The sequence below is a fragment of the Thunnus thynnus genome, chromosome 3, assembly GCF_963924715.1.
Source record: "Thunnus thynnus chromosome 3, fThuThy2.1, whole genome shotgun sequence".
In the NCBI taxonomy this organism is placed as follows: Eukaryota; Metazoa; Chordata; class Actinopteri; order Scombriformes; family Scombridae; genus Thunnus; species Thunnus thynnus.
In genome coordinates this window covers 11,495,113-11,512,143 of record NC_089519.1, presented here as the reverse complement: position 1 = coordinate 11,512,143, position 17,031 = coordinate 11,495,113, and the positions used below count along the sequence as shown (strand labels likewise).

Genomic DNA, 17,031 nt, shown 5'->3' with positions numbered 1-17,031 from the left:
GTCTCGATGGCCTGACAAGTTAGCTGGAATATGTTGGAAAAAGTGATAGATGAGTACATGGATAACGTATCAACAAATCAAATTAAAAAAAGAGAGTAAAGCTGTGGACAATATTTATTTCATATTTAGTTTAGTAGTAGACTTTTTGTGTATACTGCCAAGCATTTTTTATCATTATGAGGGGTATTTATGACAGTGAGAGAATGAACTCATGAAAAACAAACAAATAGATACATAAAAGTAAATTATTTGTGTATAATACTAAAATGAAAGTCCCAGGCAGTGAAGATGAGGAGAAAATAATTTATAGAAAATATCACGCTCTGACCTCAGAACATTTAAGACTATAATCCATCCCAGCACACTGGCAAGCTTTGACTAAGTCCTGTATATCCTGGATACAGATCAGGGATGAAATGGAAAACACATCAAATAAGGGAATATTTCACTTGAAAATGTAATTCATACTCAGTCTACATGTTTGCATGTGGACAGACCAGAAAGCATAGCTCAACTGACATGTTGAAATGAGTGAATATTATATAATGCTATTCAAAGTCTACACCATGTTGTTGGAATCATTACCCTCCACTCCTCCACCTCCAATGTGAGATGTGGGAGGGATGTATCAAGTCATATCTTAACTTGCCCCACCTTTGTTTGAACCTCTGTGAACAGTAAAGCCCTTTTTCATTTTGAAACATATTTTTCTGAGTCATTTCCTGATACTATTGATTAGCCACACTGTTCGTTTAATAGACTATGTAAGGGATAATATACAGCGAGCAGATCATAAATGTTTGGATGTTTAGATGGTCTATCAATAAAGAAACCATCATCTGAATCCACCTATAGATTTCACATAGTCTATATAGCGAATGCAATATTAAGTGGACAGGTTAGGCTATAATATCACTACCATTCTGACACATTGCCTGTGTGCTAGAATGGCAATCTAGTTGCCATGATAATGGATTATGTCCGACAATTTGAGAAAGACTGTTAACCATTAAACAGGAAGTAACACTGGCTGGAGCATAGATGTATACATCCATGGGCTGTCTTGGGGCTTTAATGAGTTTACGATGATGATATCCAGGTTATTGTTCCAGGGAAACCCTTGAACCATTTCAGTTTAATCAGATTATAGCTGTGTATGACTGGCAGTCACATGAAGGGGAAGATAGTACACACATACACACACACACACACACATGCGCGTGCACCTCTTTCAGATAACCTACTTTGCAGTTCCAACCGTCTCCAACCTCAAACATAAAAAGGGGTGGTGAGATTGCACCTGACACTTCTGGTAAAGTCACTGGAGTCATCAGAGGTTAGACACGTCAAGGTATGATTGTATTTAATTTTATATTAAATTTCAGTTTAATTTTGTTAATTTAATTGACAAGTTACCGTCACATTTTTTCCACATTGCTTATGACATTTTGAAGTGTTTCTTCTAAAAAAAATTAAGTAATTTTAAATATTCTTGAAAAAAAAAAACATTCTTAAAAATTCTTGACTTTTTTTATAATAATGAAAAGATTATGGATAAATAATTTTAGGTGTAGATAATGTGTTATTTATATAACACATCTACTTTATATGTTATTTTATATTTCATCATATAGTAGTTTTTGATGGGGAAAGTAATCAATATATACAGTACATTATTAAAACATTTCTTAAGTTTTCCTTTTGAAAAAAGTTTTCCTTTACATTACTTCATGTGCAGTTTGTCAATTAAATTGAAATAAAATGTACATTTTTGTGAGCTACTTTCATTGTACATTTCCTTTTTGTATATATTTTATATATTAATACTTTTAATAGTTTTTGGTTTCATTTTCTTTTTACACTTTGTTGCAGTTTATCTCAGAACTTTGTTGTAAATATTGCTTTATAAGAGGTGGGACTGATTGTCTCGATGGCTTTCAGCTCAGTGTTTACATAATCACTCTTATTGAGAAATCTGTCTGAATAGCAAATTATAGGAAAAAAAGTGCAATTATATGCTTGGTTGGGAGTGGCACACCAGGACATTCTTCGGGAGTGTATTTAATGTGTGTCTTTAACCCTTTATGTTAGGTTCAAAGTACAAAGATACTGGTTCAGAATAGGGCAGATGAGGTTCTTCATTATATATTAGTTTTCTCTCTTTTTCTCCTTTACATAGTCATTATTTTTGGTTTGAAATCTCCATATTTGACACTGTTCCTGGCATTTTCTTTTCCCTTTGTCATTTTCAGTAAAACTGAAATAACATCATAACTTCATTCTCATTATTCATTAATGCATCTTCCAATATATCTTCCAGAAACATTTGGAACCAACTTAACTGACAGTCTTTTTCCATAATTTACATGATAATTAATAATATTTTTCTCTCTGTAGATTGATCATGACTTCAGTGCTCGGCATAGTCCTGCTGGCCTTGGTCCTATCAGGGCCCACTGTTGCCTTTGTCCCCATCGGGGGTGGGGCTTCAACTCATGTCAGCATTACAGGAACGGCCCTGTTAGAAAAAGTGACAGAGACATGTCGGGCGGTGGTTGAAGCTGCTGGTCATGAGTTCAAACCCACGGTAGGATTGGAAGATAAAACTGTGCAAACAGCACAAACATAATCACACACACACACACTCCAATATACACACATTCACCCTCATTTCAACATATTAGTGTGTTTTAATTCAGCCTTGATATACAGTATGTAGAATACTGGATAAATGATAATTTTGTGGTTATTTCATGCTACATTTTTAAAATATAGCCATCAAATCTTACTGAAACTGAGTGTGATGAGAGTAGTGGAGGTGTATAAGAGTCATTTTTATCTAGAACAACAGGCATTAGGCTGATTATTTGTCACTACTTAATCCTATTCTTTGTGAGAAACATGGCTCCATTCTTAAGGCAAACAGACATTTGCGTACGTCTACAGTACTATACTCTCCCTTCTTGACTTGTTACTGCAGCTGTAACCTCTAGCCTCTTCCCTCTGACTGCAGGGTTCATCTCCTGAAGAGCTGGTCCAGGCCTGTCTTGGCCCAACAGCAACAGGAGAAGTATCAGGCGCCAAGTTTCACTCTGCTCTTCAAGAGATCTTCATCCAGCACGGACTGGTAGACCGTGACTTTGCCAACAGGTGGGAAAAACATAACAGCTCACAATAATTAGAAATGAAATAAATGAATGTATGTATTGCAAAGTTTTCCCTCAGTGCTCCACATCACTTCAACTCAGAGACCTTCCTGGAGGGACGTGGCCTAATCATGGAAGGCATGACGGCCATTAAAGCTAACATTCACAGGGAAAACTTCCAGGCTGCCAGGGAAACACTGGGCAGAGTCCTTCATACACTACAGGTGAGAGAGGTGGAGGGAAAGTGCTGGGCATGGAGATGTTGAAAAGAGAGGTGAGAAAAACATTGGAATAACAGACAGTATTGATAACTGTGTCTATAAAGTGTTAATGTGTGTGTTTCCATGTACTGACAGGACTTCTACAGCCACAGTAACTGGGTGGAGCTGGGATACACAGAGCCATACATCGCCCTCATACGTCCAGACCTTCCTCTGGAAAACCTAGCAGGTGCGTGTGTGTGTTATTTTTGCCATATACATAGGAGGACTATCTGTATATTATGGTGGGTTCAATGTCATAAAGTAGACAATATTCATATCATTGTAGGCTGGGTAAAACTTGATCTGGGAAGATATTTATAGACCAAAGAGTAGAGTGGCTGGTGGGTGTGCATTACTTTCAGATAACTTGTTCTAAATGAAAAACAAAGTAACTGAATAGCTGGAAGACTACACAGCTGTTACCAGCTTTCTCCTATCTATTAAAGCAGTCAAGTTTATTTCAATGTTAATAAAAACAATACACACATCTTAATTGCAGAGACTGGTATAAGTGGGATCTTCCACTCTGACTGTACAGTTCTGAAAACTACAAGACTCCTGACCACATGCATTTCTGTGTATTATCCCTAACATATACAGAAGAACAGCAGTTGTCAACCCATGTAAGTGATGCTCACTTACCTTGTTTTGCAGTTAAATTTATATTTCACTCTACATCTTCTTTGCATTTTGCTTGTGTAGACGTCGACACTGCCACCTGCCGTGACTGTGCCAGTGGAACTTGCCCCAATCCGATCCTTCCCAACATCCTGCAAGAGAAGAAACTCACATCAGGCTACATGGGAATCTTCTCTGCTGACAAGCCTAAAGGTATCAGTATCAGTACCAAACCATATTTAAACACATATTCAAATACGCAGGCCCACATTCACAGTCAGGGCTACTGATTCTTAACACAAGGCTAAGTGAGGCTTGTGATCACCAACAATACAGTCTGTGAATTGTGCAGATGCCCTATCAAGGTCCACTACATTAAATAAATTCAGTTTTAATTTCCCTCAAGCAAGAAATTAATTTCCACAGCGAGTCAAAATATGTGAACATTGATATGAAATCATTATTACCTGCATACATGACTCGACAAACACACCATGACAGAAAGAACAAACAAAACAAGAGGATATTTCACTTATTGATTTAGCAAATTATATTTAATATTAGCGAAAAATGTTGATTTATATAGGAGGCCACATTAAGAATGAAGTCATTAATTTATTCACAAACAGGGATAGGATCAGCCAATGCACCTTAAAAGAATAGTTCGACAGTTTGGGAAATATTTTTGAGAAGAGTTTGATAAGAAGATCAATACCACTGACATCACGCCACCAGCTGAGGCTCCAGAAAGTGACTGTTCCTGGCCAAGAAATAGTCCCACATATAAAACATCAAAAGTTATTTTTACACTTTGTTTTTGTATGAATTCAACAAATGAGATAATGTGTCAATTATGGACTTTAAGAGAAGCTACTGGCTGGATTTTATTACAACAAAGCGCCAGGTTATTCATTTCCCCCTGTTTCCAGTCTTTATGCTACGCTTAGCAAACTGGCTGCTGGCTAGACAGACAGATATGAGAGACATGTCAATCTTTATCAAGTTCTCTGCAAGAAAGCAAATCAATTTTCTATTGGGAATCTAGATAAAACATTTAAAGATCCCCGCCAGACATGTCGTAAGATATATAAAACATACTCGGAATAATATGTATCTAAAATAATTTTTTCCCTCAAAAAAGGTAGAATTACTTCGTTAAAAATTTCAAAGTTCCATCTTTTCCCTCTCCGTCGTTGAAAAATCAAGAATCTCTGAATATACAAATATTGAACAAATGTTGTTGTTGTTTTAAATGTTTAACTGCTGGACACAAGCAGAATGTCTCCTTCACTCTAAAGTCCCTTCTCAGTGTTTGTGCACTGGAGGCTTCAAGTTTGCACGTCACACTTGTGTAAGTTGCATACTAGACCACGATTGGCTCTCAACTATCTAAGATGTCACAAATCATGCTCATGGGCCCGCCCCTTAAAATCAGATTTGGTTTTGAAAGAACAGTGTTGGAGCAAGTCTAAGTTCAGCAGGCAAACTGTTCCATTCTTTAGGTGCAGAAATACTGAAAGCCATCTCACCAGACTTTGAGAGTGCTCTAGGCACACAGAGGAGATTTCCACCTTGTGACTGGAGAGATCTGTTGGGGTTATAAACTGACAGCATATCTGAGATGTACTGTGGAGCAAGACTAGCAAGTGCTTTATAAACCAAAAGGAGGATTTTGAATTGTATTCTGAAAACAATGGGTAGCCAGTGGAGGTTCCGGAGGACTGGAATTATATGGTCTGATCTTTTTGTCCTGGGTAGAAATTGTGCGGCTGAGTTCTGGATAAATTGTAATTAATGCATTGTTTTGTTTGGAAGACCCTGCTCATGACAAATGCATGCATGAGTTTCTCTGAGTCAGACTGAGAAAGAAAGCCTCTGATTCTGGAAATGTTTCTGAGCTGGAAAAAGGCAACCTTGGTGATGTTGTTAATATGATCCTTAAAGCTGAGTTCACCAACCATGGTTACTCCTAGGTTTTTAATCTGGTCTTTTAGTGTCAAACTCTACACATACATCATTCTGCACAGTAAAGCTCAAACACATTTTTGACTAGAGGGGGACTTAAACCGATAACTAACACACATCTCTTCTGTCACTCTCATATGACATTCAAGATATCCCAGCATTTATTGAGTTTGCACTCATGAGCCAGTTGTCTAAAAACATGTTTGTTCTACTTAGAGTACAAGACAAACATAATTTTTCATGACGGGCAAGTCAATCTTCTTAGGAAAAGCACACATGAGTACATTGCAGGCACAAGTCTACTATAAATAGCTTTTTGAACCATGTCCCAGTTCAACCTGTCCCTTCTATCCTGTGACAGGTAAATGTAGCCATGGAGGTGCAGCTGACCTGACTAGCATGGTAGTTCCTCGCGGAGGCATTAGCAAAGATGAGCGTCGCTCGGACAATGTGGCCCTCCACAATGCTGCTGTAAATGCAGCCACAGCCGCCAGCCTTCAGCTGCTGGAGGACATCCGGCTGGCCGCTGGGGACAATGACTTCCTGAGGTAAATCATCAGACGTGAAAAACATCTCAATCTAACTATTTGCTGTGCATGAATGAAAGAAAGAATTATACTATATGATGAAAATAAACACTGTGGCATGGTCTATTAGGTTTAACTTGACCTTTAATTTTTCACCTCTCTCACAGAATGATGGGGATTGCCCGTTCCTCTGTTGTGTGTTTTGTTATTGACACCACTGGCAGTATGTCAGATGACATTGATGCAGCCAGGGATGTTGTTTATGAAATCATTGACAGCAAAAAAGGAACACAGGACGAGCCATCCGAGTACATTCTGGTGACCTTCAATGACCCAGGTATGAACTTGTTGTTGTGATATTGCCATATATTGTTTTCTATGTTATGCTCGACTATATAGTTGTTACACTAGTTAAATATTAGTGTAATATAATGTAATGTAGATTTATCAAACTGAATTGCATATAGTATATTATACAGCATACAGTCACAGTCGTTCTGCAGGATGAAAAATGATACAGTCCAAACCAGAATGATGTACTAGCATTTAGCCCTTTTTGTGTTTTATATGTAGAGTTTGGACCTATGATCAGGACAACAGACGCTGATGAGATGAAAATAGAAATCTCTAAGCTCACAGTGAACGGAGGTGGTGATCTCCCCGAGATGTGCCTATCAGGACTTCAGGTGCTAAAACGGATTGACATTTTCAAAATGTAGTTCCACATATTTTTATGGATCCCTCTAAGAGTATGATGATTCAGAATGAACTTAACAGGTTAATTATTTTGATGTCTCCAGTTGGCTCTTACCGGTGCCCCTGCCTCCTCCTACATCTATGTTTTCACTGATGCTACAGCCAAAGACATCGACCTCAAGGATACTATTGATGCTCTCATCAGGAGCACCAAGTCAACTGTAAATACTGACATCCAGTTGTGTCCCATGTTCACTCAGTATTTAACTTGAGAGGCTGGGGTTATAATCTCCCTATTAACTCATCTACAGGTGTCATTCTTCATCACTGACATCAGCACAAGGCGCCGTCGTTCCCTCAGTGCTGCTTCCTTTGATGACTACAAGGACCTGGCTCTGGTCTCTGGAGGCCAGGCGATCCACGTGTCCAAGAAACAGTTGCCTGAGGCCACAGACGTCATCCTTGACACATCCACTTCAGCCCTGGTAAGATTGTGCAGTTCTGATTAAGCATAAGTAAGTCCGTTATACAATTCCCACTATCTGAAGCATGTACCAGGCCTTAAATGGTTAGACTATTATGAAGAATCGAGAGGTAAATCACCCATTTGGTTCCTCTTGTCCCTCCCTCAGGTGACAGTCCTTCAGCGAGCAAGGAACCCTGGGAAGCAGGAGACCTTCCCCTTCACGTTGGACGAATCTCTGAAAAACATCACCATCTACATCACAGGCACATCCATTACTTTCACACTGACCAACCCTGCTGGTAACACATCACTCCCAATGCAGCAATTAGTCTTTCTTGCTGAGAATGCCATTGTGAAACAACTTGATGACTAATTTCATTCTTGTAAATTCCAGGTGTGAGCCAGAGCCACAGTGAGGCCAGCGGTAAGCTGGGAACCATTCAGACGGTAGGTAACCTGAGGAGAATTCGTCTCAATGCCGACAAGCTGACAGGCACCTGGCAGATCAACATCAACTCCAACCAACCATACACACTTAAAGTCACAGGTCAGATACTTATAATTTGATAATCACACAATGTCCTAAAGAAAACGAACCTGATGTTGAAATTGCTTAATTTGCCTTAATTTAAGGTAATCCAAGCCCATATTCACACCCTGACCCTGACTGTGGTGTTTAAAATGGGTTCTAATCAGTAGCATGCTCACATTTATTCCCACTGCTTTTTTTGTCCATGCAAAACATCTAGATTGATAGTTATTCTGGTTTCAAAGTACCAAATAACACAAATTATTGCAAATTTGTTAGTAAAACTTCAACAGTTAAGAGGCATTCAGTCAGATCTCATAAAAGTACACTGAGATTCTTTTGGTGTGTATCTGTATTGACCGACAGTCTGTGCATATGTTTCCAGGCCAGAGTACTATCACCTTTATCTATGACTTTGTGGAGAGCTTCAAAGGATCTCACCCAGGTTATGCAATACTCAGTGGACGTCCACAGGCAGGTAGAGTACATGCAATAAAGAAACAGTATCATACTGAGTGAACATTTTAAAAACACAGAGTAAGTATGTGTAATTATCAATCATAAATGCTATGGTCCCACAACATTGTTGTTGTCATTTTTAATTTTGACCTATGGTAGGGATTTATATTTTTTTAATGTAATTTCCCACCCATAATACCAAGCATTCAAATTATTGTTTGTGAGAATTGTGTGATGGCTATGATGTAAAACATGTTTCAAATCACTCTGTAGTACATTGCTGGACATGTTTTATCTAAAGTAGATGTCACTGTGCTACAAGTGCTTCATTTAGCGGTGAAAAATAATTAAGTCACCACATGTAAGTCACTTCTGCTCATATTGGAAGAATATGGAAGAAGAATGGAAGAAAACTGAAAGAAAATAATGAAGACAAATAACAATCTTCTTACTTTGTCACTGGCTTCTTCAGGCAGACAAGGCAATACCTATTTAAAGCAGTTATAATCAATATCAAGATACAACTGCTCACAGTTGATTAGGAGCCTGGATACTGTTAGAATCATGTAAACAGGTATATGAATAACCAGGTTTCTCATGTTCAATGTAAACGCCATATCGCAAATATGATCAAAACCAGGATAAGACTCAAAACTATGATACTAGTGCATATGTAAATGCACTCAGTCCACAAATGATGGTGTATCACGATCATACATTTTATCTTAAAACAATGTAGTGCAAATTGCAGCATCTTTCCACCACCCATTCCTAAAAGTGTACAGTGTTTACTGTAAAGTCAGCCAATGACGTCTGGCCATGAAAATGAATTCCCCTCTTGTTCTTCCCCTACATTGCTTATTTTCTTCTCTACTTTGGACAACCAGGCCAGCCGGCCACCCTGATGCTCTCAGTGATGGGTCGAAAGGGTCCGTCTTCGATGACAATTGGAGATGTTGGCCTGGTAATTGTATCTGGTCCTGAGGCTGTTAGAAATGGTACAATAACTGACATGGGCAACGGAGACATCCTGGTGACAGTTGATGAGGTACCTGAGGGGGAGTTTGTCGTCATTCTGAAAGGAACTGACAAAGAGTCAAACAGTACATTTCAGAGGCAGTCTACCACCCAGATGTCTGTCTCAAAAGTGAAAATCCAGGTCAGTCTTTTCACCTCCTCTTCACATCCCATGTACCTGTCCCCACAGTTTTTGTCCTGTTCATTATAAAAATTACATATTGAATTATATTAACTCTTGAAGACCTTGAACTCTCTAAGAATATAAGAACTTCTTCTTTTACCACTTTTCGCTGCAGGCTCTGGTGGACAGCAGTGTAGAGCCAGGGGAAACCTTCAATGTCTCTTTCAGTGTTATGACCCCGGGCTCTGGAGGTCAATACCTCATCAGTGCCAGAAATAACAGAGACTTCCCCATGTCCTACCCAAACAGGTGAGGGGAGGTAGCCAAAAGCAATTCTTTGTTTCAAACTTTGTTGAATGTCATCAATCAATGCCAACACATCTCAAATCTCAAGTACCTGTTCCTGCTGCCTGTAGCTTAGGGCAAAGTTACATCTGGGTGGAGTACCATGCTCAACGCAACCCCACAGTTGGAGAAAAGTTTGAGTCATCCAAAGGTGTAACTCCACACCAATCTGCAAAGACTCTCCCCTGTAGATGTAAAAATTTCAAGCAAAAGCAAATGTGTGGATTGCTTTCCTGTAACCAGCGTATTTTTCTTTTTTCTCTTGACAGTCTTGGCTTGACAACCGGACAATATACTAATGCTACTTTGACCATTACGCCACCTGCCAACACACCAACAGGCACTGACATCACTCTGACTCTGGAAGCCAAGTCGTCCAGTGGCGTTGACTCTAATTACGCTGTTCTTAGATTGTCTGTTATCACCAAGGTAACCAATCAAATTCTCCTTCACACCTTGTTGGAAAGATTAAAACAAATAAATAGAAAGGCTTTGAAACATATCTACAAAGCCAGCCACAAAGATGGCTATTACAGATGCATAAAGTTATATACAAGTATCCTACGGATCTAAATTTTAAGTTTCATGTTCCAATTTCAAAAATCACTGTGATTCATGCATACATTTCCCATCTTTCTTTTTCTGTTCTGTCCAGATTACAGATTTTATTCAGCCTCTGTGTGAAGTGATTAGTGTACTGGCTGATGATTGTCCCCAAGATGTATCTCAGTGTAAACCTTTCCAGTGGGAGCTATCAGCCAACCTTACTGATGGAAATGGCACCGGGATTGTGCGTATTTCTCTGCGTCAAGGTGGTGGAATCCTCACATACACCTCCCTGAGCTCTCCCATCATCCAGGCAAACTACAACGCCTCCTGTTGCTCTCAGATTGTTGAGTTTATAGCTGTTGATAAAGTTGGAAATGTGGGCAAGTGCTATCACTCCATTGTACGTTCTGCCTGCCCTCCTGCTCTGACTCTGTCGCTGCCACTGTGGCTGTGCCTGCTGGTAAATGCCTCTGTACTAAGAACTTGAAGAGCTTTGGTTAGGTTTCACAGTATCTCATGTCTGTTCTCTGTATCAGGCATTGGACAGTAGAGGTGGACAGGTAAAGTCTAAAGGTTTTTTACTCCCAAATATCAATAACAATATATCAATATCAACCTAAAATATCCAGTATCTGTCAGGCTACATTGAATGGTCCGCCTTTTATGACTGTAAATTATTTAAAACAATGTGCTTCCACTATGGATGGACATTTTCTACTGGAGATGGTCTTCTGCCAAGATAACATATGAGCACTGATTAAGAACTGAATGATAGTGACACAATTTTATCCGATCAACCATAAAAACCTGGAGGACATTATACAACATCTGAAATCCTCCTCCTGCTGCCTTGATATTCTGCCTACAGGCTTTTTCAAAATCGTTTCAAATTGCATGGCCTCAGATCCTCTACAGATTGTCAACACGTCTCTTTTCTCAGGTGTCTTCCCACAGGCCCTGAAAATTGCCATCATCAAGACACTGAAAAAAAGACAATCCCATTTTTAAGTAAAATCATTGAAAAACCTGTTTTTCAACAGCTGAACAACTTCGTGGCATTTAACAACTGTTTTGATGTCTTCCAGTCAGGATTTCGACCAAAACACAGCACTGCACTGCTCTTGTTATGGTCTTCAATGACATCCACTTAAACATTGACAGTGGCAGAATTTCAGTATTAGTATTAATGGATCTGCCGCATTTGACACAGTCATTCACAACATATTACTAGACAGACTGGAAAACTGGGTGGGACTTTGTGGCAAAGTACTGAACTGGTTTGAATCCTACTTAAAGGACAGGGACTACTTTGTGTCTATGGGGACATCTGACATCTGTGCAGACAAAAATGAAATGCAGATTTCCCAAAGGCTCCATTCTGGGGCCTCTTCTGTTCAACATCTACATGCTCCCACTAGCCCAGATTATGGAAAACAACAGTATATATTACCACAGTTATGCAGATGACACACAAATTTACATAAACATATCAGGGAACTATGGTCCAATACAAGTACTGAGTAAGTGCATTGAACAAATTAACAATTGGATGTGCCAGAATTTTCTTCAATTAAACAAAGATAAAACTGAAGTAATCGTTTTTGGAGCCAAGGAAGAACAGTTAAAAGTCAGCACTCAGCTTCAATCAATTATGCTAAAAAACCACAAACCAAGCCTGAAATCTTGGTGTAGTCATGGACTCAGACCTGAATTTCAAAAGCCACATTAAGATAATTACAAAGTCAGCCTACTATCATCTAAAGAATATATCAAGAATTAAATGACTTATGTCTCAGCAGGATTTGGAAAACTTGTCCATGCATTTATCTTGAGTAGACTTGACTACTGTAATGGTGTCTTTGCAGGTCTCCCTAAAAATCTATCAGACAGCTACAGCTGATTCAGAACACTTCTGCTTGTGTCCTCACAAAGACTAAGAAAGTGAATCATATCACTCCAATTTTCAGATCTTTACACTGGCTTCCTGTCTGTCAAAGAATTGATTTTAATATACTGCTGTTGGTTTATAAAGCACTGAATGGTTTAGGGCCAAAATACTGATCTGCTGCTACGTTATGAATCATCTAGACCTCTCAGGTCATCTGGGACATGTCTGCTTTCTGTCCCCAGAGTAAAAACTAAACATGGAGAAGCAGCATTCAGTTTTTATGCTCCACATATCTGGAACAAACTCCCAGAAAACTGCAGGTCTGCTGGAACTCTCAGTTCTTTTAAATCACAGCTGAAGACTGTTCTGTTTGCCGCTGCCTTTTACTTAACCAAATTTGAGGGTTAATATCTTGCACTACACTGTCACTTTTATTCTCCTGTTTTATCTGACTTATTCTATTTTAGCTTCTTTTTATTTCCAAATTTAACACTTTTTAATTGTATTTAAATGTCATTTTACATTGCCTTGTGTTGCTTTTATATTCTGTCTTGATGCCTTTTATGCTCTATGCAAAGCACTTTGAATTGCCTTGTTGTTGAAATGTGCTATACAAGGGTGTTTCTACAATTACGGTCACTTTCTCTAAAATTAAAAAAATCAACCTGTATGAATTTTAATTTAAACCATCAAAGACCAACCATATAAACATGTACACAAAATTGCATATATTTGTTAAGATTTCAATCTGGAACATGTTTATTTTTTATGGTTTTTATCACTTTTTATTGCAAAATGTCCTTACAGCAACATTACAACAATGTTCATTTTATACATTTTCCTTTTTTAATTTCTATAAAAAAAATTTAAGAATTTTAAATTCATTTCCATCAAGCTTTGTGAATCATTGAAAATACTGATTAAAAAAAAAACAAACAATTTCATGGTTTTCTAATGTGTTAATCATCTCTACTTAAGTGTTAAAATAGTTTTTGCAAATAAAAATCACAATAATAATTAAAATAAAGCATTTCTGAGGTAATGCCATCTTGTGTTGGTAAGGACACAATGTTAATGGTAAATGTTAATAATGCAACTTAACAATAGGCTACTCTAGAGAACAACAGTAACAGATAAAAACAGAAAGTATTACATGTGTCAAAGATAGTAGAAGTATTGCATTATAGACTAATTTTCATGTTTAAAAAATATTATGGCCTAAAGTTGATGTGGCACAAACATTAACTAACAAATACTCACAAATATTACATTTGTGTACCAAGTCCAACTATTTCACATTTCAGCCTGAGGAGTAAACTCACTGCAACTTTGAAGCTTTTCGTAAATCTACAGGTAACTAATTAAAATGAGAGCAAAGCACATAGGTGACAGTGTGATTGCTGAAGTAAGTAAACCTATCTACAGACACTGCACCCCCGAGGTACTGAGCTTCAGACCAATGTTGAAGGCTGATTAATTTGGTGTCATCTATGGTTGCAAAACTGAATTAAGTTTACAAAAGACTTAATATTTGCAATATAATATATATTATAATATATAACTCACCTTGAATTTGTCTCTACTGCGACACAAGGTCTTTACCACAACACCTAAAGTTGCTGCACTAAAGACATGCTGTGGAAATGCTAATTTTTGCTAATATTGCAGATAAATGGCAGCTAGCAAGGCCTGCTATCTTAGTTTTGACTCTTGGCATCTAATTTATATGAATTCAACAGTAATATTAATTTATATTTAAAATGTAGTTAAAAATACACAATTACTACGCTGTACAGTAAGGACACATAATAAATACTTCAGAAGAAAAGATGATCTTTACCTTGTTTTTCTTGATCTTGAGGGTCACCCAGTGTGAGTGGCCCAACCTGTCCTCCATGTGCTCACTTGTTAACTTCTGTTTCCATAGAAACTAGATTTGTTTGGCTTTGAAAAAAACTTTTACTACCGCATTGGTTCAGTGTTGAAGTAAGGACTCAAAAGTGTGGGACAGGCACATTTAAATGAAAAAAATCATATAAATGATCAGTAAACAAAAAAAGAGTTTTAATATGATGTAAAGTAATATCTATATGGAACAATTTCATTTGAAATAATGTCATATTGTAATTGAATTAGAATTACTTTTCGTGGATCTCAACATTGAGACCAGCGTTGTGGGACATAAACAAAGCGTTTTTTATGTCAAGATTTGTAATAACATTGTGAATATATCTATCAAGCATCATATGACAAATTTGAACATAAATCCAAAATTTCACTGCTGGGACTTAACCCTTTCATGCATGAATTATGATAACCTCAGACAGGATTTTTTTCCTAAGTGTTTTTATTCCCCTTTGAAAAAAAATATTTGAACTTCATTTATTTTGAACATGCATTTTTCAAGGAGGAGTCCACTCAGGTGGACAGCATGCGTTAGTTTTCAACTTTAGGAATATGTATTTAGCAAATCAATGAATTAAAATTGTATATTATTTGAACTATAAAATAATATATATTTTCAAAGCTGTTAAACTAATGTTTTAACATATTTTAACATATTCTAATACTGTTCAATGCAATGCAAAACTATTGAACCTTGTTCCTAACTCCTCAGCCTCTTCCCTCTGTCTTACTGCATTTATTAGCACATGAACTACAGATGACTTGAAATGCAGAAGATCCTTCTTTTCTAATCCAGACATTCTTTTGAGGTGCTAGGTATTCCCTCAGCATCCTCAGCTCCCTCAGCATCCTTATCCCCCTCAGCATCCTCAGCCCCCCCAGCATCCTCAGCATCCTCAGCTCCCTCAGTATCCTTAGCCCCCTAAAACTACAAGTTACATTCTAATAACATAAATCAATTGATTCACAGCCAAAAGAGTTACTGCAGATGAAGAATTTTCAAGAACAACAAAGTCACAGTAATAGTATAATTGTAGTTGAAATATAGCCAGCGATGAACAATGTCCAACTTAGTGGACAGATGATTAATCATCATTTTCTCCCAACATAAAATCAACACTTAGAAATTTTAACAATTGTATTACTCTTTAATTGTTACTTCATATCACAACATTTTATTTACCTGCAAGGGTCAACTACCATAGAAGGATTGGCAAGATATTCCTGAGCTGCTGAGCGTTGGATGGCAGTGGATGGCAGTGTATGGGATGACACACTAGAGTCCACTGTGGTGGCTGATGTGCAACTATACCATCAAAACCCATGCATATCTAAGAAAACTTTTGAATAGCTGTCCACTGTAGTGACCACCATGCATGAAAGGGTTAAACATGCCTCTAGTTGCAGAAACACCCACAAATAAACTTGCCTTGCCTAAATGTATTCTTTGTCTAAAATAGAAAGTAGAAAATATTCAGTTGCACTGCATTTTTGGATATTTTTCTCTTATATACTGTATGTTTATGATATGTCAGCCAAACTCTTGCATCGGACAAATCTTTGGTTACCTGGACATAATTTACAATTTTTCCCATTCCTGTAACTTTTCTTCAGAGGTGCTGAAATGGGCATTGTGCTTTGAGGCGAGGCACAGCATTTGAGCAGGAAACAAAATCAACACAATCAATCCTTTTAAAATCATATTTGAGCACTTGAGCACTAACCCTTACCCTAACCCTAGAAAGAATACCCATGTAAATGAAATTCTATGTATAGGTTACATTTTTATGTCATAAAAATGTTCTTTCTTGCCCAAAGGCAACGAAAAGCTCCTTTTTCAGGGAAACATATATACATAATATAATATAAATAAATACTGATGTGGTATGTTGTACAACTGTCATGTGGAATCAAAAGAATCATATACATATATATATATATATATATAACCATCAATGGCTCCACATTTTAGGTACCTTGGTATAGATATATATATATGCATTTATTGACAAAATTGAATAAATAAACTACAAGAGGCTAAAGAAAGCAATATCCAATTAAATACATAGATGGTCATCATTATTTGTCTTGCAACCCATATTTCTGATGTTCTCTTTTCCGGGCTCTCTCAAAATTATTGTCATACTAAATTTGGACCAATCATTGCTCATTCAATTTATGTTTGGAAGCACATGGCTAGAATAGGTAGAACACCAAATGAGGGAATATCTTTTGGAAGAATGGTGTTCATCCCTCCAGATGAGTTCCAGAGACTTGTAGAATCAATGCCAAGGCTGAGGAACACCATTCTTCCAAAAGATATTCCCTCATTTGGTGTTTTGATGATGGTGGTGGAGAGCGCTGTCTAACACGTCAGTCCAAAATCTCCCATAGGTGTTCAATGGGGTTGAGATCTGGTGGCTGCAAAGGCCATAGCATATGATTCACATCATCTTCATACTCATCAAACCATTCAGTGACCCATCATGCCCTATGGATGGGGGACTGTCACCTTGGAAGAGACCACTCCCATC

At 37.7% G+C, this 17,031-nt stretch overlaps 1 protein-coding gene and 1 long non-coding RNA gene across 4 annotated transcripts in view; one reads left to right on the top strand and one right to left on the bottom strand.

Moving 5' to 3' along the window:
* Window positions 1-116: 116 nt before the first annotated feature.
* The window catches only part of LOC137179480 (von Willebrand factor A domain-containing protein 7-like), a 46,493-nt gene continuing 29,578 nt past the window's right edge, over window positions 117-17,031 (top strand). The window contains exons 1-18 of one of the 2 annotated variants that reach the window (XM_067584159.1): window positions 117-1,351; window positions 2,398-2,587; window positions 3,014-3,150; window positions 3,226-3,370; window positions 3,503-3,596; window positions 4,112-4,240; window positions 6,354-6,540; window positions 6,687-6,856; window positions 7,093-7,205; window positions 7,320-7,436; window positions 7,527-7,700; window positions 7,848-7,980; window positions 8,076-8,228; window positions 8,596-8,688; window positions 9,557-9,828; window positions 9,986-10,119; window positions 10,425-10,584; window positions 10,811-13,426. In XM_067584159.1, coding sequence (XP_067440260.1) covers window positions 2,405-2,587; window positions 3,014-3,150; window positions 3,226-3,370; window positions 3,503-3,596; window positions 4,112-4,240; window positions 6,354-6,540; window positions 6,687-6,856; window positions 7,093-7,205; window positions 7,320-7,436; window positions 7,527-7,700; window positions 7,848-7,980; window positions 8,076-8,228; window positions 8,596-8,688; window positions 9,557-9,828; window positions 9,986-10,119; window positions 10,425-10,584; window positions 10,811-11,191 — 2,775 coding nt within the window. In that variant the 5' untranslated portion in view covers window positions 117-1,351; window positions 2,398-2,404 and the 3' untranslated portion in view covers window positions 11,192-13,426. Of the gene's footprint in view, window positions 1,352-2,397; window positions 2,588-3,013; window positions 3,151-3,225; window positions 3,371-3,502; window positions 3,597-4,111; window positions 4,241-6,353; window positions 6,541-6,686; window positions 6,857-7,092; window positions 7,206-7,319; window positions 7,437-7,526; window positions 7,701-7,847; window positions 7,981-8,075; window positions 8,229-8,595; window positions 8,689-9,556; window positions 9,829-9,985; window positions 10,120-10,424; window positions 10,585-10,810; window positions 13,427-17,031 lie in introns of those variants that run through there. The other variant, XM_067584160.1, reaches the window with a different exon arrangement.
* Window positions 3,309-14,649, bottom strand: LOC137179482 (uncharacterized). Of its 2 annotated transcripts, XR_010927822.1 has the most exons (6): window positions 14,433-14,649; window positions 7,819-7,916; window positions 7,548-7,697; window positions 6,383-6,535; window positions 4,052-4,179; window positions 3,309-3,393 (listed from the first exon to the last, which is right to left on the bottom strand). It is a non-coding gene; the product is annotated as an uncharacterized lncRNA (long non-coding RNA). The 2 variants fall into 2 exon arrangements; XR_010927823.1 differs by lacking the exon at window positions 6,383-6,535 and having other exon boundaries at window positions 14,433-14,646.